The following is a 22430-nucleotide window of genomic DNA, read 5'->3' as shown; positions in this document are numbered from 1 at the left end:
AGACAGTGGCCAAGAGTGAGAGACATCAGATATTGAAATAAACTCACAGAATTCCTCCATATCGATCTCTTCTACGGCATGAATGCCTGTTAGGTGAGCAATTCTGCCTTGAATTCTAGTCCTTTTGTATCCGTTCATTTTCTCCACTCTCTCAATCATCTGCTGCTGACGATCAATCCAATACAAGTGATTCCCCAGCACAGTGAGTCCCATCGGCTGAAGGATGTTGGAGTCCTCCAGGGTTACACGGTTAGCACCTGAGATCAACAAAAACAAAGACTAGTTTTACACCAGTCAACTTTTAACTCATTTCTTAAAAAAAAGAAGAAAATTATCAAAACCAACCCAAACCCTACCCAACCCTGGAAACACCTATACGGTCATTGGCTTTATTTGCCTATGCAGGGCTCTGCTTGTTCAGCCTCATCCCAGGTGAATGCAACCACTTGCCATGTCATGAGGGCAAGCAGATAGAGTATGACGCACAGCTCATCCTTGCATACACTGGCAGCCGTGATCAGCCTCAAGCCTGACGTGCTCTGTTTGGTGTAACTGTGTGCAGTCCCTAAAAGCCTGTGCCACCGATACAGGCTCAGCTCTCGGGCCAAAATTTTTACAATACGCACGCCGAGCGGTACACTATGTTGGAGTCTACGAGCAAGAGCGAAATAAACCCAATGAGCTTCACTGCCACTACTCACATAAAACACATCCACAACCCCTGTCACATGCTATATCACAACCACAGAGATATGTTCACAGAAGAAAAGCTCATATTCTAACAGCCACACTTGTCTTCACCTCTTTTTTCTTCAGTAACCAACCAGAAAACCCAAACTCCAAGCAACACCATGAAATGCTCAGGTCTTCTGCTCTACAGAAATGTGTAAAAATCAAGTTAAGTAAAAATGCATTTATGACTGCTTTTAACCTTAATTGCTTGCAGGCTTCTACTGTGTGCTGCCCTACGCTTAGTGGTGTTTAATTGTTGCTTTTGTTATGCTTGTCTATCACAGAATCACAGAATCGCAAGGGTTGGAAGGGACCTCGGGAGATCATCTAGTCCAACCCCCCTGCTAAAGCAGGTTCTCCTAGAGCATTCTACACAGGACTTCATCCAGGCGGGCTTTGAATATCTCCAGAGAAGGAGACTCCACAACCTCCCTGGGCAGCCTGTTCCAGTGCTCTGTCACCCTTAGAGTAAAGAAGTTTTTCCTCATATTCAACTGAAACCTCTTATGTTTCAGTTTGCACCCATTGCCCCTAGTCCTGTCGCTGGACACCACTGCAAACAGACTGCTTCCATCCTTGTGACTTCCGCCCTTAAGATATTTGTATGTGTTGATGAGATCCCCTCTCAGCCTTCTCTTCTTCAGGCTGAACAAGCCCAACTCTCTCAGCCTTTCCTCGTAGGGGAGGTGCTCCAGTCCCTTTATCATCCTAGTTGCCCTCCTCTGGACTCTTTCTAGGAGTTCCTCATCTTTCTTGAACTGGGGAGCCCAGAACTGGACCCAGTGCTCCAGGTGGGGTCTCACCAGGGCAGAGTAGAGGGGAAGGCTAACCTCCCTTGACCTGCTGGCCACACTCCTCTTAATACACCCCAGGATACCATTGGCCTTCTTGGCAACAAGGGCACATTGCTGGCTCATGGTCAGCTTGTCGTCTACCAGGAAGAAGAATCTCTTCTATGTGAAGAAGAGATTCCAAATTATTCTATTAATTCATAGAAACCATTTTGAGGCTGTGTATGCCTATGTATACTGGATATCTTTGATTTTGATAGGTCAGGTCTTGTCTCCCTCCTATCTTCTTTGCTCCCACGAATTTTTGTAGGTTCTCTGATGCCTATCCTGGATTCGACATTTTGTGGCTACATAGGCAGTTTGACAACACCCCCCTATCCAGCTTGATAACTGATGAAAGACATGGGCTGCTTTACTTTCCCAGCTCCAGCTTTGTGTTTTTATCCCCTCTCTGGCAGAACAGACCTGGGTCTGACCTTGAGTCAGTTTTAGGTGCTGAAAAGGGAACTGTCCTTGTAAAACAGTGAATAATTTTCTCCTGTTTTAGTTCATTGCCTCACTGCAACACAAGGGAAGGATGTGACTACATGGCAAGAAGGGAAGAGCCACCAAAAAGTGGAGAATCAGCCTTCTATGGCAGATGCCAATTACTAGAACAGCCCGGCTTCTACTCCCTCACGCTAGTTCACTTCTCTCTGCACTTTCTTTAGGAGTTTCATTTCTTGGTACATGGATAATGATGAGAGAACAAATCACAAGCCAGTGTCCTGGTTTCAGCTAGGATAGAGTTAATTTTCTTCCTAATAGCTGGTACAGTGCTGTTTTTTGGATTTAGTACTAAAAGAATGTTGGTAACACACTGGTGGTTTAGATGTTGCTGAGCAGGGCTTACACCAGTCAAGGACTTTTCAGCTTCCCATGCTCTGCCAGGTGCACAAGAAGCTGGGAGGAGGCACAGCCAGGACAGCTGACCCAAACTGGCCCAAGGGCTATTCCATACCATCTAATGTCATGGTCAGACAGAGTTAGTGTGGGGGGAGAGCGACTGCTGCTTGGGACAGGTTGGGCATTGGTCAGCGGGTGGTGAGCAACTGGACTGCGCATCACTTGTTTTGTGTATTCTGTATATTCTATCACCATTATTACTATTGTTGTTATTCTTTTCCACTGCTGTTTCATTAAACTGTCCTTACCTCACCCCATGGGTTTTATTTTTTTCCTGATTCTCTCCCCCATCCCACTGAGGGAGGCGGGGAGTGAGCGAGTGGCTGCATGGTGTCCAGCTGCCTGCAGGGTTAAGCCACGACAGTCAGAAAGCAGGGCTGTTGGATCCTCTGTGCCACACTGCTCACTAGATGAGCGAGCCCATTTCTCCACTTCTTCAGCACTATCAAGTGCTTTTAAAAGTCAATGATGAATGGCGCTTTATCTGGTGCTATTGCTATGGACAAGGAGCAATGTTTTATTTTACTAATATGGGAAAACTGCAATGAGTTGACATCTCTCCACTGTTTTGCAACACTGATATTCCAGATGAGCTGTCTTATCATCTGTCTTAGAAGAAAGCCATTCCCCTTCCGTTTGTTTTTCAAGCTACCTTTATTTACTAAACTGTAAACTCCAGAGAAAGACAAACTGAAGAGTTATGCAAACTTTTCAAACCATAAGGAACAAACCAGGGGCATGGGGGAGGTGATTTAGGGGTTCCATGACTGGCAACACCTATTTAAACCTGATCTTGCAAGAGTTACTTTCAGAACATATCAAAGGTCAAATGACTCTCTTGGAGGGTGGCAATCATGACAGACATGTTTACTCCAATCACATCAAAGACGGGAGCCCACCAGCAATTGTTGTCTGTGACTGCCTACACAGAGCTGGCAACAGTGGAGACAGAAGTTACTGGGGTCAGCATCAAAGAGGGAATGATGCCCTATACATGCACGCGCTCTGCTCCAAATGTTTAACACATACCTGACAAGTCACAGCTTTCGATGCGCTTCAGATCTGCATCCACCCAGAAAAGCTTTCCAAGTTTGTTGTCAATCACCAGTGCTACTGGTCGGATCAACCCAGTTGTAAAAAGCACTTCTCTCTCTGTGCCGTCAAGGGCTGCACGCTCAATCTTGGGAGCTCGCTCTTGCATGTTGGTGAAGTACATGTACCTGCGGACAAAGCCACCGGCTGCTTAGCTGAGAGCTTCAGAAGGGAGGGAGGCACCTCTGCACACAGGTGATGAACTGAGAACTCCCTCAGGGAAAAGGCCACCATTTTCTCAGTTGGTGGATAACACGGGCAAACCTCCTAACGCAGTAGGCTACGTTGCTGCATGGCCTTTCGTGACGGCACAAGGAGGAGAGGCAGCAGTCGGAACGTGGAGCCAAGCGAGAGGTGGAGGGAAGGATTTCTGGAACTAAGGCAGAAGAAGTTCCGTACACAGATCACTCATTCAGCTCGCCCAGGTAGTCAGTGTTCAGCATAGTCTCTCCCCTATCTTTTCCTCTTTTGATTTAAAAACCTTATCGCTAAATCATTTGAAAACCTGACTAGAGAAGTTGAGAGTTTGAGAGCTCAACAAACCCAAACTCCCATTTTAACGGAGAAAGCAGATAAGCTTTTATGAATACAAACTATGTCCAAGTGACTTAGTCCCAATAAGATTATCATCTTTCCTCTAATCCCCCTCTCCCCACACCAGCTTTTGAACTGTGCAGAGTACACCGAGTACTGTATAAAATACCAATCCTATAAATGCTTCAGATAGAGTCGCTGGGTACTACTGCATCCACACAGTTACGTGAAATATTGTCATTCGACATCTGTCAAGCACATGGTAAGCAATTTAGCAGTAAATTGGGATTTAAGCCTCTAACTTATTAAAGAGAACAGTAAAGTACCATCTCTGACCTCTAAGAATTTAGCTACTAACCACATGAAGTGGAGATGGGGTCTGCCGAATCTAACCAAAACAGCTTTGCAGCAAACCAACGTATTTTCTCCCTGTGGGAAATCACTCGAGTGCATCCTACCTGTTTTCATTCATTTCAGAAGTTTTTGAGATACACATCAAGGCAGAACTAACTTAAAAATGTACAGAACATAGGGGGTGTGTTTGTTTGTTTAACTTTATACTGTTACATTAGCAGGAATAGCTGTATCATGCACGAGAGCCCTCTTTTTTTTATGGAAACATTTATTTTATGATGATGAGACAAGGGGTAATGGTTTTAAACTAAACCAGGGTAGGTTTAGACTAGATATAAGGAAGAAATTCTTTACAATGAGGGTGGTGAAACCCTGGCAGGGGTTGCCCAGAGAGGGGGTGGAGGCTCCATCCCTGGAAACATTCAAGGCCAGGTTGGACAGGGCTGTGAGCAACCTGATGTGGTTAGCGGTGTCCCTGCTCCTGCAGGGGGGTTGGGCTGGGTGACCTCTAGGGGTCCCTTCCAACCCAAAACATTCTATGATTCTATGATTCTATGACCAAACATTTTATGAACCAGATCCCCAGCTGATATAAAGAGAGTGTAAACCCTCCTGGTTTTTGTCTTAGGTGGCAGGGTTGCGCACTCATGCAGCTGTCCTGGTTTCGGCTGGGATAGAGTTAATTTTCTTCATAGGAGCTGGCATAATGCTGTGGTTTGGATTCAGTACTAGAAGAATGTTGATAACACACTGATGTTTTTAGTTTTTGCCAAGTAGTGCTGAGACTACTCAAGGACTTTTTGAGCTTCTCCTGCTCGGCCAGGTGCATAACAAGCTGGGAGTACAGCACAGCTAGGACAGCCAACCCAAACTGACCAAAGAGCTATTCCATACCATAGAACATCATGCTCGGGGGGGTTAGTCGGTCGGTTGGGGGGAGAGTGATCGCTGCTCGGGGACTGATCGCTGCTCGGGGACTGATCACGGCTCCGGGCGCATCGGTCGGCGGGGGGTGACAATGGCATTGTGCATCATTCGTTTTGTATATTCTGTATATTCTCTTACCATTCTCGTTACTGCTATTATTATTTTCTCTTATTAAACTCTCCCTATCTCAGCCCGCGGTTCTAATCTTTTTTTTTCTTCCTGATTCTCTCCCCCATCCCACTGAAGGAGGGGGGAGTGAGCGAGCGGCTGTGTGGCGCTGAGTTGCCAGCCGAGTTAAACCACGATAGCAGCAAACAGCGTAAGGTGGGTTTGCTGGGCTTTCCCCACCTGGGTTAGTCCCTCTACTATGATCAACCGTATGGGTGGGTGAACATCTAAGTCGGCACACTAGAGGAGGCAGCAAAGGAGAGAACATGAAGAGAAAGCCGGATACCTTTAAAAGCCAGAATGGGACAAGCAGTCATCCTGAGCAATCGAACATGCAAAAAATTCTCCTTTTTAAAATACACAGATGCAACACAAGATTCACGCACGCACAGTGCTATGCACAAGGTACAGAAAGGAACCTCACCCTCGCTCCGCGTTCACTACAATGGCTCTGGGCTTGTCGTGATCCCCTCGCAGCACCATCCCAATGGACTCGCCATTCAGCCTGTGGACATTGACGGAATTTGTGGCCTCACAGGTCCAGTACAAGGTATGGCTGTATATATCGATGCTGAGGTCATGGGGCTGCTTCTCTGGGTTCTGGCTTTGGTTTGGAGTACTCATGACAGTGAAAGGCTGCGAGACAACGTATGAGGAACAATTTCCAGTAATTATTCTGATTATTGATTGAAGAACACTGGTTGCACAGAAAGTACAATTTACCTACCTGACTGTCCAGAAACACCTAAAACCACCCACAAGGAAGCAACAAATACAAGAAATGGAATAAAGCTTATCAAAAAAAGATTTGATTCAAACTGCAGATTAGAGGAAAAACATCTGGACAAAACCTGTAAGATCATGCAAAACCCCCCCGAAAGCACTTGCGGAGCCTCCTATAAGTAGAGTTAATTAGCAGGAGATGGAAGAAAACACTAGTGAATGTTTATGCATGGAACACTCTTGAATGAAACCATGCAAGAACCAAGGCAGCCTTCTGGCCAGACCTGCACAGTTATACAGTCAGCTGAACAAACCTCTCTCTCTTGTCAAAGTCTCCTTACTTTATTATTTGCGGTGTAGTAGATATTGATTTTCTTTAAGTGCTGGCTTCTCTTAAAAACTAAAATCTTTTAATGAAGCTTGGTTCTGTTTGCTTACATGTCGAACGGCTACAGCTCTGTCTCACACCCATACTAACAACCTTACCTTGCTTTCACCCTCATGCCTTTATGATGGACCTTACAAAACTTGACATTATTGCCAAGTTGCTGGAATCATAACCCTCAAGCCCTCCCAATCTAACTAACATACTTTTTAACTCCATGGTGAATACTAACGTAGACTACAATACTTTATTTCTACAAAGAGCACTAGAGCATATATGGGGTTGGACTAGATGACCTCTAGGAGTCCCTTCCAACCCAAAATATTCTATGATTCTATGATATAAAAAAAAAATCTGTAAAGGAAAATAACCTTTCTGTTGTTTGTTTAATGTCACACAGGTTCCACTAGCGTACAGCCAATGCCAGTGCCATTGGGATAGTAATACTGCTGGCAGGACTCCCAACATCAAAGTAGCCTTCAAAGGTGACTGCTTCTGGTGACATGATAACGGTGAGGGGAAAGCAGTGGCTTCCTTAAGTATCCTAATGTGGCGCTCCCAATCCAAACGCAAAAACGGTACCAGAAAAAATTCATATGGGTCAAGAAAGCTGAAGACACCATTCCATGCTCAGCTTAAGTCAAATGAATTACCCAACACTGCATTACTCGTGAAGGTCATATTTCCACAATTTGGTTTTAAGCCTCCAAGTTCTGCATAGTCATATACAGGCTTTTTTCTTTTTATGTAAAGCTTTATCCCTATTTTGTCTTGACTAGAAACAAAAAAATAATTATTTTCCCAAAATCAAAGGTAACATTACCCAGGTATGAAATTCATATGCATCATCTGCAAACAGCATGATTTAGCAAAATTAAGTAAATATGGTTAGTGAAAATTGGAAAAATCAAAATTTGCAGGGGATTTGCATCTTCAAAGCTGTGTGACCAAGATAGAGGAATACACAGAGCAAATGAATCTCCATTGCAATTTGCACCTGGCAAGTGCCAAAGAGAAGCTAGACTACAACAATTAGCACCTAGCACAATCCCAGGAAGCAAGAGCAAAACTTCTTCAAAATTCATCCACAACCCAGCTAGCATCTCATCCCAACATACCTCCTCCCAATCTTAAAAGAAATGGCCAAAAAATAAAATTGTCATCTCTTCCTTTAAAGGAAACCGTAAAACCTCTGAGTCCTTAGATGCATGAAGAGACCAGTGCATTTCAACTGATATCATGTCATATTGTTTAGATACAACTGCCCAAGAACTAGGGAAATGTAACTTGGCCATTCTCCATTTTATTTTATATTCTTATTCAAAACACAGTTTTTAAAGAATCTGTTACCTTGACCTGGGAGTGAAGCTATGTTAACACGTAACACTGCCTGGAAGAGCAGTACACTTCTTTCTGTGGTTGTGTGAGTAACCAGTGCAAAATAATCAAGCACATGGATTAGCCTATCCCTATTTGTCACAGCAATCAACTCTACATTCACAGAACCACAGAAGCACAGGATGGCAAGGGTTGGAAGGGACCTCAGGAGATCATCCAGTCCACCCCCCCTGCTTGAGCAGGCTCACCCAGAGCAGGGTGCACAGGACATCGTCCAGGAGGGCTTTAAATATCTCCAGAGAAGGAGACTCCACAGCCCCCCTGGGCAGCCTGGGCCAGGGCTCGGGCACCCTCAAAGTAAAGAAGTTCTTCCTCATATTCAACTGAAACCTCTTATGTTTCGGTTTGTGCCCATTGGCCCTTGTCCTGCCGCTGGGCCCCACTGACACATTGATGAGGTCCCCTCTCATTCTCTTCTCCAGGCTGAACAAGCCCAGCTCCCTCAGCCTTTCCTCATAGGAGAGATGCTCCAGTCCCTTTATCATCCTAGTTGCTCTCCTCTAGGAGTTCCTCATCTTTCTTGAACCGGGGAGCCCAGAACTGGACACAGTGCTCCAGGTGGGGTCTCACCAGGATTCACTCAGGGTTTAACTACAGCTTGAATAGCCGAGAGTTTTCATTCTGAGAGAGCTTTACAATGATGCCAATAGTATCACACAATTAGCATGCGCAATATTGATTTCAGGATACGATTTATCTGTCCTGAGTATAAATAGTGAGTCTGCCCTACTTCAGTGCCCATCCTTAACTAAAGATTGCAATTCAAGGCTTATAGTTTCAGATACATATGATGTACTATATTCTATAACACTTCTTTTGTGTATAAATTAAAATCACGATCCTAAAAGCCTTCAGTAATTTTCACATATAAACAGAATAAACATGAACAAGTGCTGGCAAGAGTAAAATTTAAACTAATGATTCCTTGATGCAGGGGACGGAAGGGGAAGGTCAAAGCACAAAGGTACAAAGCACAAAAAAAGCCTGACACAAAACCACATACACCATGTAAACTTGCCTGAGTGCCATCATCCTTGGCTCTTTTTATAATATTCTGACGTCCATCCACCCAGTAGATCAATTTATCTAAGGGATCATAATCAATAGCCTTGACATTCCTTAGACCATGCATAGGCAGGATGATATCTGGACTTTGCTGATCATCTGGTATCATCCGGCTGATTGCAGATTTCTGGCTAAACAACAGGAAGCTGGCAGGGGCTGGAACAAGGCAAACCAGAATGCGTAAGAAAATGCAACTCACCCTGTCAAAAATACACCCCCACAGAAGACAAAGAATAGTTAGGACAAAATCACAGAGACACAATTATATTCACAACGAAAAGTAAGGTAATTAATAATTGGAGATTTTTACTATTAAGTTGAAAACGTTTTGTGTACTTCTGGAGGGTAAATGTGCACAACCGCACCCAGAAAGTCTTTTATTTTCATATTATAAAATAACTATGTTCCCCATGTGGAATTTAAGTAACTCCAGTGACAGCGGGCAATACACAGTCACAGGTTTTCCTACATTATCATAGAATCATCAAATCGTTCAGGTTGGAAAAGACCTTTAAGATCATTAAGCCCAACTGTTAACCTAACACTGCCAAATCCACCACTAAACCACACACCTAAGTGCCACTAAGTACACATCTTTTAAATACCTCCAGGGATGGGGACTCAACCGATGCTTGACAATGTTTTGAAATTTTGAGAATTTTTCTAATATCCAATCTAAACCCTCCTTGACACAACTTGAGGCTGTTTCCTCTTGTCCTATTGGTAGTACTTGGAAGAAGAGACCAACACCCACCTGGCTACAACCTCCCTTCAGGTAGTTGTAGAGGGCGATAAGCTCTCCCCTCAGCCTTCTCTTCTCTAGACTAAACAACCCCAGTTTCCTCAGCTGCTCCCCATCAGACTTGTGCTCCAGACCCTTCACCGGCTTCATTGCCCTTTTCTGGACACGCTCCAGCACATCAGTGTCTTTCCTGTAGTGAGGGGCCCAAAACTGCACACAGTATTTGAGGTGCAGCCTCACCAGTGCCGAGTACAAAGGGACCATCACTTCCCTAGTCCCACTGGCCATGCTGTTTCTGATACAAGCCAGGATGATTTTGGCCTTCTTGGCCACTTAGGCACCCTGCCAGCTCACATTTAGCCAACTGTCAACCAACACCTCAGGTCCTTTTCCACTGGGCAGCCTTCCAGCAAGTCATCCCCAAGCCTATAGCATTGCATAGGGTTGTTGTGACCCAAGTGCAGGACTCAGCACTGAGCCTTATAGAATCTCATAAAATTGGCCTTAGCCCATCAAGCCAGCCTGTCCAGGTCCCTCTGAAGAGCCTTTCTACCCTCCAGCAGATCGGGACTCTTGCCCAGCTTGGTGTGGTCTGCAAGCTTATTGAGGGTGCACTTGATCCCCTTGTCCAGATCATTGATAAATATATTAAAGAGAACTGGCCCCAACACTGAGCTCTGGGGAACACCACTTGTGACCAGCTGCCACCTGGATTTAACTCCATTCACCACAATAGTTTGAGCCCAGCCATCCAGCCAGATTTTCACCCAGCAAAGAGCACGCCTGTCCAAGCCATGAGAAACCAGTTTCTCCAGGAGAATGCTGTGGGAAACAGCATCAAAGGCTTTACTAAAGTGCAGATAGATAACATCCACAGCCTTTCCCTCGTCCACTAGGTGGGTCATCTTGTCATAGAAGGAGATCAGGTTAGTGAAGCAGGACCTGCCTTTCATAAACCAATCCTTTCATCCAGTTAAAATTTCCTTACATGCTACTGTGCCGGGAAGCCCGAAGCTTTGTTGGTTTATTTTTTTTAAGTCAACAGTCCATTTTCTATTCATCTGATATTTTTACTAGAAACTTAAATTCTTATTGGACAACCAGTGAACTGGCAGGCTCATCGCATGCAGGGGGAAGCCAAACATTTGAACTTCAAGTGCATTTGCACGTTGCGCAGACTACTTAGGAGTCCATTTTACTGGATGTTATTTTTGCTGACTTTATTAAACACTTGAGAGAAAAAGACATTTTTTGTTCAGAATTTTTCTTCCACCCACCTACACACTTAGGTAAGGTCTGGGAAAGCTTCACTAGAAAGCTAGAATTACCCAGAAAGCACTTTTAGTAAAACAAGAAAGAACAGACTTGACAGTGCTGTTATTTCTAAGATTTGAAATATAAATCTTTAGCCCTAATTCATGTCACAAAAATGGACATAAAACTCCATACTTTGTCCTCATATTTTAAAATCACCTTTAAAACCTTTGAAATGCACTTGTGATATCCTTTCCCTTTCTACACTGAAAGGGACCACAAGGACCTGGGAGCCACAAGCCCTGAAGAATATAGTAGGAAACAAAAAGGCTTACAACTACAGTTCCTGCTGTTAGGATCCAAGGTATAATGAGCAGCACAGCCACACCTAAATCCATTTGGTATGGCAAGGCACAAGTGACCACAATGGCCATTATTTTGCACACAATCGTTCAAGCCATCCTGACGTGAAGAATGGAAGACCAATATATCCATCACAAAATCCAGATGGCCCTGAATAAGCGTCCTGTTCTTCCCACTGGTCTTGTCTGCTCTTTCTATGCTGTGAAGATTCCAGTCTGTCCAGTAGATGTAGTCACTGTATTGGGTTAATCCGAATGGATGAGGTAGATCATCTGCTATGATTTCCCGTTCTTGTCCTGCAAAAATAAGGACAATCAAGTAAAGGACAATTCTCAAATCATGAAATTAAGAGTGTAACTGGCATCAGGAAAAAGTTTTTTCTTCCCTTTTTAAAATAAAACCTTGTTTCCCAAGTCAGCATCATGGGGTTCAGTATTAGGCTCGAGAGGTAACCTAAACACTTGCATTCAAAAACCTTATCCTGATACCCTCTTGCCTATAGAGCAATTTGAAACTGTGCTAGTGTATTGTCATTTAAATCAATACTACTCTAGGCGTCTCATGCTTATCATCCCAAATAGGTATTGGAAAACGTATTCAAGAATGCTATCAGCTCCAGGAAGCACTTAGGCCAATAAAAACACCAGTTAATATGCACAAATGCAACAACATACAACAAACTTGAGATTCATAGAGAAACATCTATGAGAAATTACGGTGTTTCAGTCAAGAAGCACAAATCTTTTGCAGTGCAGTTTAACACACAGTTACCCCAAGAGATTAGGAAACCATTTGTTTGGCAGAAATCCCAATACTCCCACACTCAGTGGCTCAGTTAGCAACATTCACAAGACATTTAACACCTTCTAGAGCATTAGATGGCCTCTGCCAGAGAGGCACTACTAAAGTAGATAAAGTCTTATCGTACATCACCTTCCTAAACATTTTCAAGCATAAACCTCTATGAACGTCTGCCACTTTACACCAAATGAAGATGTAGCCTTCATTAGCATCATCTCCTCCTGCCTCAAACAAACGTCCAACGTTAGATGCTACAGGACACCTAATTATTCTTTCCCTGCCCTACTTTCCATCATGCCCTCTCCCATTTGGCCAAGACTGGAGAAAGAATGAAAAACCCCAAAACTAGAACATGCAGCCATTTCCCTATAAACCACCAAAACTAAATACAGAGGCAACCTTAGAATCATAGAATCACTTTGGTTGGAAAAGACCTTTGAGATCATCGAGTCCAATCTTTCCCAACTTCTTTTAGACGTCTATCTAAAGTGTCCAAGTCAGGGGCACAGATACGCTGCATACTCTCAGGTACTTTAACTTAGAGCAATTCTGGTCCACAGTTATGAATTCAGGGGATAGGCTCTTTTGAAGGAAGCAGATAAGCTAAATGAATTTTGATAGTTGATAGATGGAGGAAAATCTCCCAAGAGAGTGATTTTTTTCCTGCTGGGCAACGTTTATAATGCCCAAAATTAAGCTGGGACAGCATTAATTCACCCACTTAAGAGTGCTTTATTATTTATGGTGGGATAGACGTTTCTATCAGCAACACTCATTCAGACCTCTCCTGGCAAGGAGACCAGCACTGCATAACGCAGGCCAAGTCTAATAGCATTTCCTTAACCGATGAGCCCACTTGCTAGAAGTCTACCCGAGTCTTTAGAATCTGCTAACTAAAAAGAGAAAAGACATCATACAACATTGTTAGCTTCAGCACTCATCCTTCAACCTTCGTACCATGAATAAATGTTAACAGTAGGTTCAGCTTTAGAACCAGCTTAATTTACCACAAATTATTTCAGTATTTCTTCTCAATGCCACAATCAGTTTCTAGCTCAAGCTTGCCTCTGGCTATTTTGTTTCTCTAAGAATAATGCCGAAACTTAGCGAGAGTTTTGATAGATCATGCACTCTGGATGGAAAAAAACCCACTCTAGCTAAAGAATCAATCCTACTGCAATTTCTGAACAGTAACATCTGTTCAGCCGTTGTCATCCCAAAGCAACAAATACAAGAAATGCAAAATCAGTGGATAGCCTTGGAACCCAAAACTGCATCTCTCTCTCTGTTTTCCTGGCCTTAGTAGATTCTCTATACTCTGAAGATATGCACACACAATTCCACCTCAAAAAAAACCCCCAACCCACCTCACTCTAATGGTAGCTTTTCACAGATTAAAACAAACATACAAAAAAGAGTTGCAGGGAAATTATGTATGTTATAAATCAGAGCACTGCTGTAACAATCCTGTATGAGTTTGCTTAAATACCATATGTTCTGCGACATAAACTTTGATTTCTATATTGGAATCCCAGAGGAATTAATTCCCATCTCACAAAAGCCTCTCCTTGGAAATGGAACAGGGATAGGATGTCAGGTCAGGAGCTTCTGGATTCCATTTTGGATTCTATCATTGATTCACTGTGTGCATTTGGAAACTTACATAAACTGTTTTCTCAAAAAGGAATTCATATCTGCCTCGGCTAAAACCTTGAAGACCTTTTACTTACATTACAAAACATCTGGACCATACAAAAGCTCTATGTCAGCTGCAGAAAATAAAACTCCCTTCTTTTATCCAGTAGTTATCATGTCGATACCAATGTGAAAGTTTAAGTAAATCTTAGCACACCCTTTACATATATAAATGAAATTCCAATGGAAGATATAAAAATGTGAAGCAGCTGCGTAACCTTTCAGACTGTAGGAAATGCGGCAGTATTTTGGTTTTGAACTAATGCAACTCGACTGAAGCTGGAAACAGAGGTAATGCTTCAACAGAAAATTAGTATCCAGACTGAAAAGTCAGGGGTGGCTTACAGTGAACCTGTAAGTTGTCCTCACTTTCAGAAACTCAGGGGTCATCTCTGCTTTGCTAAAACACAGGCAGGTTCATATCAATACAGAGAAATGACATCATATCTCACCATCACTATAAATCATTGTATGGTTATTAATTTAGGAAGCTTTTTTTTAATGTCCTTAAACATTTAACTCTCCGTTTCCTCTCATAAGAAAAATATACACACAGATTTAATATGAATTATATTATTACAATTTCATATTATTCAATTGCTTTACTATGGTCAGCGCCTATTTCTGTATCGCTGGTGTAACATAACACGAGATTACCTAGCATATTTGATGATTCAATCATGCTTGTGTCTAAGTCAGTCCAATATAGCCTTTGGTCAGCGTAATCAATAGTGAGGTCATTGGCACGACCCACTTTATCCACCAAAGTGATGCTGTTTGTTCCGTCCATATATGCTCGAACAATCCTAGGTTTACCTCCCCATTCAGTCCAGTACATGTATCTGCGATGCAAAATGGAACAAAAAGAGAACATCAGCTAGGTAAGATTATGTTTAGCTGTACGCTTTGATTTTTCTAAATTTATTTTCAGCTCTTTAAAAAAAAAAGGAATAACCTGTGTGGTTTTGTGCAGTATTACAGTACTCCCTTTTTAGACAAAGGCAGAAAAATATGATTGACAGTTCTTAATATTTCACTGTAACCCATCGGGTTGTGGAGCATTTATTGTCTTTTCAATTAACTTCTCATGTACAAGAATATGCACAAAAAGCTTTGAAAAACAACACTGTCTCTTACCCTTTTGTAGGATCAAGAGCCAGAGACCTTGGGTTGTCCAAGTCCTTCCACACAAGGACCTGCCTATACTGTCCATCCAGGCGGGCTACTTCAATGCGATTGGTTCCAGTATCAGCCCAGTAGAGGTTCTTCCCCATCCAGTCTACAGCCATTCCCTCAGGATAATCTAGCCCAAACTCAACCACATGTTCAACAGAGCTCCCATTCATGAAAGCTCGGCTTATGGTCTGGAAAACAATTGTGTGAAAATATTACAGCCTTTACGGATACCCCACTGATATAAAAAGAAGTAATTATTATGAAGTTAATATACAAAAAGAAATCAGTAAAAAAAAAAAATCAGCCAGCGTTACGTTTTTAAAAATCAGTTTCTGTTGTCAAAAGAGATGTAGCAATTCACGGGATAAGACCTGAATTTTCAGAAAGCTAGTGGTTTCTGATGACCAGTCCAGGAGGTTATGGTTTTCAGTCTTAAAAGGTTTTTTCAGTCTTAAAAGGTCTTTTCAGTCTTAAGAGGTTATGGTTCTCAGAAAGCACTATGTATCTGCAGATTCTTCCTTGCCCCTTCCTCTTCTCTTCTATTTGCACACACAAAAATTTTTTTTTTAATTACTTAATTCACTGTAATGTTTTAAGTCTCAGAAGCACATCTCAATTCAGAGAAATGCAAATTAAATTGTTTCTCATGATCAGCAAGTTTGCTAATTCCATCTACATTTTAGCGATGCACACTCAACAAACCAAGTCATAGGGCAAGGACTGCGCACATATAAATAAACCACTCCTAAGAAGAAGCACTGAAACAACCCCCAGGTAAATCACTGGTAACTTCCAGGACCAATGTACAATTACCCACCCTTGTTATCAACACTAAGCAATCATTCTACATGCCTGCTAATATTTCAGCTATTAATTTCTTTATAATTTGATAAATGAACGTATCAGGGTAAGAGACATTTTCTATTTTTAAAGGTGTGTTTTTACAGGTATAACCCACATCTCAGAAGAAGTATAATCCCTTTTTGAAAGTGAGTCCTCATCTAACCAGAGGCAGGAGGAGATCAGGGAAGTGGTGGTCACCAAAGGACAGGGAGATGACTATGGGCTCTGAAGGTACGCTACCTGCTGCTACGCTGCAGGAGGTGGGGTGACAAGGGGGATGAAAACCCAGACATGCCGAAACATACGCTGGTATGTATGTGAAAATACAGTGTGCTGGATAATTCAGGAGGCCACTAACACGTAAAAGGTTTTCCAGTTCTGTGTAGACTGGGACTGGGACCTATGCATGGACACAGTTGAAGTAATGTATTTTCCACCACAAATGGGTAAGACGGCCATAGCTCCAGCTCTCCACGTGCTTCTGTGAGATTTATTTAGTAACTGTGTCTGCAGTATGCTAATTTATTACATTGGCACCATTCCTGACAGAAAGGTATCCACGCCACAAGCAGCACTGTTAACGCTGAAGCACAACCCTCCATAATCTTCACACAGAGGCTATGGAAACTGCACGTGCCCTGCAGTCACTAAAAGCGAGCTTTTCCCTATTACGGCTTAGGCACATTGGCAAGGAAACTTTGATTGCTCTTGGAAGACCTATTAAGAGGCTAAACAGAGGAATTCAGTTCCAGCAAAGTCTATCTGTCATTTTCTACCATTACTTAATTCACTTCAAAAAGCAAAGTAACACTGAGCAACAGCACAATACTCACTTTAGCATGTACCTGGATGTGAACCAAACATGTCACGGGAAATGTCAAACTCCCGGGAAACACACTGAGATAGAACTGGGGGCAGGTGGGGACTTAACACAGTGTGGAGGGGACTGGACAAGTTCCCTGGCCTTTCTGTGCCAAGCTGGAGCCACAGACAATCCAAAGTTCAGTTGCCAAATGTTAATGTTGAGTAAGATTGCCTTCCAAGTCAAAACTGGAAGAAGATAGAAAGCTCGGGGTTGCCAAGTTCGATGTTTAAAGTACTCTATTATGTGACATGAAAACAGTTTTTCTACAATAGACACATATATGGATGCAACACATGCAGCATCCAGGACTTAGGCATTTGGTATGAGCAGGCCCTACTTTGGATTTTTATTTGAAGCAGGAAGATGCCTGTCACCCAGCTGTGCATTCAACAATGCAACTGTCTTCATCTCCAAGAGTCTCCCTGGATGCAATTCAACGGCAACATTAACAACTGCATGACAGATCATGTAACAGAGGCCTTTGTAAGATCAAAGTAACTGCTCTGTGGCTTTATATTTGGGGAATTCACATGTCAGTAATACCTTTAAACTAACATCAGTCCAATAGATTCTGTTATCAGAGACATCAAAATCCAGAGCGGATGCTTCCTTGACTCCAGTAAGAGGAATAGCAACATCATTATTATTGGTTTCAAGGGAAATCCTATGAATTGCTGCTCTGCTTGTGAAAACTAAGAAGGCTTCAGGAATGATGCAAGTCTTCATGTCACTCAACAGCTCAAGGCCAATGGGACAGGCACACCTGGTCTCCTGGGGTGTAAAGAAACACAGATGGCTGCAGCCTCCGTTGTTCTCTGCACATGAATTAGTTCCTTAAAAAAAACGAAAACAAAACAGGTATTGGTGCATTGTGGAGGTAGGGGGGAAAGGGGATGGGGGAGCTGAACAGAAACACAGCATAATTACGGGTTGTCAACAGGGAATTCTACAAAAAACCCATTTGAAACTGTCTCCTTTCTTCTAGGAGGCTAGTCCTATTAGGAAGCTGGTCCTATCCCTCCTATAGTACAAATAACAGCTACAAACATATCCTTCTAGTTTCCTCAAAGATTAAATTCCTTCACTGAAGGCAGGTAACCACATACATGTTCAGCTTGGTTATTTTTGGCCACGTCCCCCATCCTCGTATGTCTTTGAAACCACCAGTTCTACAAATGTTCCATGATACAAAACAATGAGAAAAGAGCTGGATAACTGCAGTTCTTTCCCAGCTGTGCAATTCAACGCTGAGAAGACTCATTAGCAGAAGCAGTTCCAACAAGATCACCACAGTTTCACACTTATTTTTTCGTGTGAACAGCCATGACCATACGGGGAGGGAATGTGGAAAGTAAGAACCAAAAGATAAAATGAGTGACTTTCTCCATCTGCTGGAACCGAGGATTAAGGTATTGAAAGACTGTTACCACAAAAAAAAAAATCTCCAAGGCCAGTGTCAACCAAGTTTCTTTTCATTTTCCCTTTTAGGGCATACATATTTCAGACTGATGCTGGAACTTGCAGCTTGAGGACTTGATTATCCTGCTTCCTGAAAGGCTGGAAATCCATGTACTGGCAGGGTGTAATCTGACAACCTACTTCACGTGATTCTGTTGCGACTATTCTCAGTAATTCTAATAGCTGACCAACAAATCTGTTTACTGCTATGCCCAGGCTCTAGTGTTCCAGGTAGTAGACAGACCTGCGGTGAACACGCACCTCTCATGAGATACTACTGAAGCCAGGAGGTCTTGCAACATACTCCTCTGTGGAATGCTAGCAATGGACCTAAAACACTGGCTGCACTTTTCAGCAGATGCAGTGGAAGAATATGGAGCTCCAGCTACTGATCCCATGCTAAGGGCAAGATTTAATTGTTAAGATTTAAGCACAATTTAGGTGTTAAAGTTAATAGTTAAGTGCCATGTGCTTTGAGGCAACGTTCCACCTGGCATAGTAAAAAGTATTCTGCCAGCTGAACATCACTGGACATTCTGTGAGCACCAGAAGTAACGATCCCAATAGACTGTGGAGGCAGGAATAAAATTCTCCTCACAAAAATTCAAGGAATGTAGTGGAAGCTGTGGAAGACTTATGTCAAATGCCACTGAAAACTGGAAGCCCGTACGTATTTTGCAACACCGTATTTTCCCAACTTTACAAACAACAGGTGCAGTTTTCCTTTAAAATCAGTCAAATGTATGAGACCACAGTAATTCTCATTACATGTGATCAACAGTTGCTTAATGAAAGCAAGCCCATCTAGAAACTACTATAGATCCATCCTATGGTTGCTCATGCTTACCAAACACTTTGGTAACACTTGTTGCTTTAAGGCCCATTAAATCTGGCAGCTGATCAATAATGATGTCTCTGCTAGCCTTTATCTTGTGAACTCTTTCAATGCTTCGTCTCTGCCAGTCAGTCCAGTAGATGTAATCTCCCAGCAGCGTGAACCCAAATATATGTGGAAGCTTATCTTCTAGGAGGGTTTTCCTCATTGTTCCATCAACATTTATGACCTGTGTGATGCACAAGAAAAAAAAGGAAACAATCATCTTCTCTAATGTGGATCCAATTAAAATGGCAATATCAATCATATTTTGACAACTCCTCTGTTTTTACACAAGAACTTCCTGAAATTCACAGCATGCTTCTTTCAAAAGAACTACCTCTAGGTTTGTTGAAAGAGAAATATATTGGAATGACAAGACTGAAAGTGGCTTATTGCACCCCTTCTCCATTGACAAACCTAAGCAACATTAATTTAACTCGCGTCAGTTCGAACCTGCAAAGACCACCACAAAAGGAGTGGTTTTGGGGATGGAAGTGAGGTTCGGGAGATTTTTAATCTCTGCTCGTGTCTTGGTCTCACTACTGGACTCTCTCCCCAGAAACAAGGAATTGCTAGAGTGACCTTCAGCACTCAATCACAGGGAACAGAGGCCATCAGAATTCTTTCAGGGCAGAACAAGGCCATGTAGAATCTGCACGTTCAGAAATTTCATTTTTTTACCATGAAAGAATGAAGTTTTTCTCACTCTTGCGATAAGCAAGATCTTCAATATGCGGAATAAGTACGAACTTATATAAAATTGTATTCCTAAAACTGCAGAGAAAGCAAAAGCATTGGAGATGAGATAAGCCCCACAGATACATATATATATATATATATATATATGCTATTGGTTAATTATTTCATAACCAATTACTACAATGATCTCACGCTACCCCATTTGCTTGACATAAGGGAAGGGATTCATATAGTTTGACCCCGATCAATAATCACTGGGCAAGATAGGAAATTAAAATGCCCACACACCTCCATCTACCACGCAAGCTACAATAATCTTTTCAATCATCCAGACATCTATTACCCATGGCCAAGAGCGTATGTTTAGAAGACCCAGGCAAAATACTTATCCGACAAATCCCCAGATTCTTCCTCATGCTACTTCTTACAATTGGTAGCTGCAATGTAACTACAACATTTTTAAGGTGCTACTTGAAAATTTATACTGTAAGCAGCATAAGTTCAGTATCATATTGAAACCAAAAGACCACAATTTAAGACAATTTATTTTCCAATGCGATTCAATCAAATCTCCATTTGTTGCTAGAAATGCTTCGCAGGTGGACAACTGCTGTTCTTTAATTTAGGCTACCATGGCTCATGATTGAGGTTTTAGTCTCCTCTTTACTATTACTTTTGTTTTATTCAGTCTCAAAATACTAAACCTGTACCTTGCAGGTGATTAAGTTGTCTTCACCATGCAACACTTCTCTTTTGTGATTTAAAGACAGCTATGGTCATTTCAATGTTTTATTCCCCCAAATTTTAAATTGCTACGTGTTTAAGCAATATTTATTTCTTATTTAAAACTGTCTGTAACTTATATGCAATGTAATATTAAACCATTAAATGCCTAGCGATATTGTGGGCAGTCAAAAATCAACCATCAGTTTAATCACAATTTAATACAGATATTATAAAACAGTAAGTTGTAAGGCTCTGTCCATAAATGGTAAGCAGCAGAAGCACCTACAATTTATTTTTTTAACATGACCAGTGACAATCACCATATCTTACTAAATTAGCATGTGAATCTCAGGATGTTCACACACACCCATGGTAGATATCCAACTAAATTAAAGAACGAAATCTCCACTTTGAAACCTTATAATACTTTACAACTCGTGAAAACAACATGTGTTTCTTCTGTGACACAGCTAATTCGGGCACATTTCCCCTTTAGAGAAACATAAATAAGATGTGGCCACCAATTTTACTATATGAATTTTATCTGAAAAAGCCTGTTAAGTGCTATCACACTGTATTGGGTTTGCATGGCAAGGTTGGCGTGGGGGACGACGACATTGAGCCATTGAGCGACAGTGGTTGTGCCTCTGCGTTAATATATTTAAGAAGGGGAAAAAGAGAAACTGCTGGGCAGCAGCAGCTGGAGAGAGGAGTGACAATATATGGGAGAAACAACTCTGCGAACACCAAAGTTGGTGAAGAAGGAGGGGGAAGAGGTGCTCCCGGCACTGGAGCAGAGATTCCCCTGTAGCCTGCGGAGGTTAATGGTGGAGCAGATATCCACCTGCAGCCCAGGGAAAACCCCACATTGGAGCAGGTGGATGTGCCCAAAGGAGGCTGTGACCCCATGGAGTGCTCATGCTGGCAGGACCTGTGACCCTGTGAAGAGAGAAGCCCAGGATGGAGCAGGTTTGCTGGCAGGGCTTGTGACCCCATGGGGAAACCAAACTGAAGCAGTCTATTCCCGAAGGACTGCATCCTGTGGAAAGGACCCACACTGGAGCAGTTAATGAAGAACTGCAGCCCGTGGGAAGGACTCATGTTGGAGAAATTAGTGGAGGACTGTCTCCTGTGGGAGGGACCCCAGGCTGGAGCAGGGTTAGAGTGTGAGGAGTCCTCCCCCTGAGGAGGAAAGAGCAGCAGAGGCAACGTATGATGAACCGACCGCAACCCTTATTCCCAGTCCCCCTGTGCCGCTGTAGGGGGAGGAGGTAGAGAAAACTGGGAGTGAAGTTGAGTCCAGGAAGAAGGGAGGAGTGGGGGAGAAAGTGTTTTAAGATTTTTCATTAAGATCATTACCCTACTCTGATTTGATTGACAATAAATTAAATTAATTTCTTCGAGTTGAGTCTGTTTTGCCCGTGACAGTAATCGGTGAGGGATCTCTCCCTGTCCTTATCTCGACCCATGAGCCTTTCATTATATTTTCTCTCCCCTGTCCAGCTGAGGAGGAGGAGTGATAGAGCAGCTTGGTGGGCACCTGGAGTCCAGCCAAGGTCAACCCACCGCACACATGGGACACGCACTGGATCTCCCAGCCACCACCAGCCAAACAGCGGAGGTGACCAGTCAACTACTGCATCCTATTTACCTATGTTATACACAAAACCCATCACGATAAACCAGCAATGCTAGAGTGCAGACGTCTTTGACTGCAGAGGAAAATAACTTCATGAGAACTTTAAGATTTTCTAGCAGCTTGTGTGAATTTGAACACATCCTACAATGCAAACCTCTGGACTCCTTCCAGACAAAAA

At 42.6% G+C, this 22430-nt stretch overlaps 1 protein-coding gene across 1 annotated transcript in view; it reads right to left on the bottom strand.

Annotated features, from left to right (window-relative positions):
- LRP5 (LDL receptor related protein 5) overlaps window positions 1-19337 on the bottom strand; it is a 37257-nt gene extending 17920 nt beyond the window's left edge. Inside the window, exons 1-9 of the mRNA XM_035898593.1 lie at window positions 19159-19337; window positions 17397-17686; window positions 15107-15333; window positions 14627-14811; window positions 11446-11769; window positions 9068-9270; window positions 5968-6179; window positions 3498-3688; window positions 48-257 (exon numbers count right to left, since the gene is read on the bottom strand). Coding sequence (XP_035754486.1) covers window positions 48-257; window positions 3498-3688; window positions 5968-6179; window positions 9068-9270; window positions 11446-11769; window positions 14627-14811; window positions 15107-15333; window positions 17397-17686; window positions 19159-19195 — 1879 coding nt within the window. The 5' untranslated portion in view covers window positions 19196-19337. The remainder of the gene's footprint in view (window positions 1-47; window positions 258-3497; window positions 3689-5967; window positions 6180-9067; window positions 9271-11445; window positions 11770-14626; window positions 14812-15106; window positions 15334-17396; window positions 17687-19158) is intronic.
- Window positions 19338-22430: the final 3093 nt, after the last annotated feature.

This window comes from Egretta garzetta, unplaced genomic scaffold (assembly GCF_000687185.1).
Source record: "Egretta garzetta isolate BGI_Z169 unplaced genomic scaffold, ASM68718v1 scaffold840, whole genome shotgun sequence".
In the NCBI taxonomy this organism is placed as follows: domain Eukaryota; kingdom Metazoa; phylum Chordata; class Aves; order Pelecaniformes; family Ardeidae; genus Egretta; species Egretta garzetta.
Note: the sequence above shows the minus strand (reverse complement) of the source record. Positions and strands in the feature narration are given on the sequence as shown.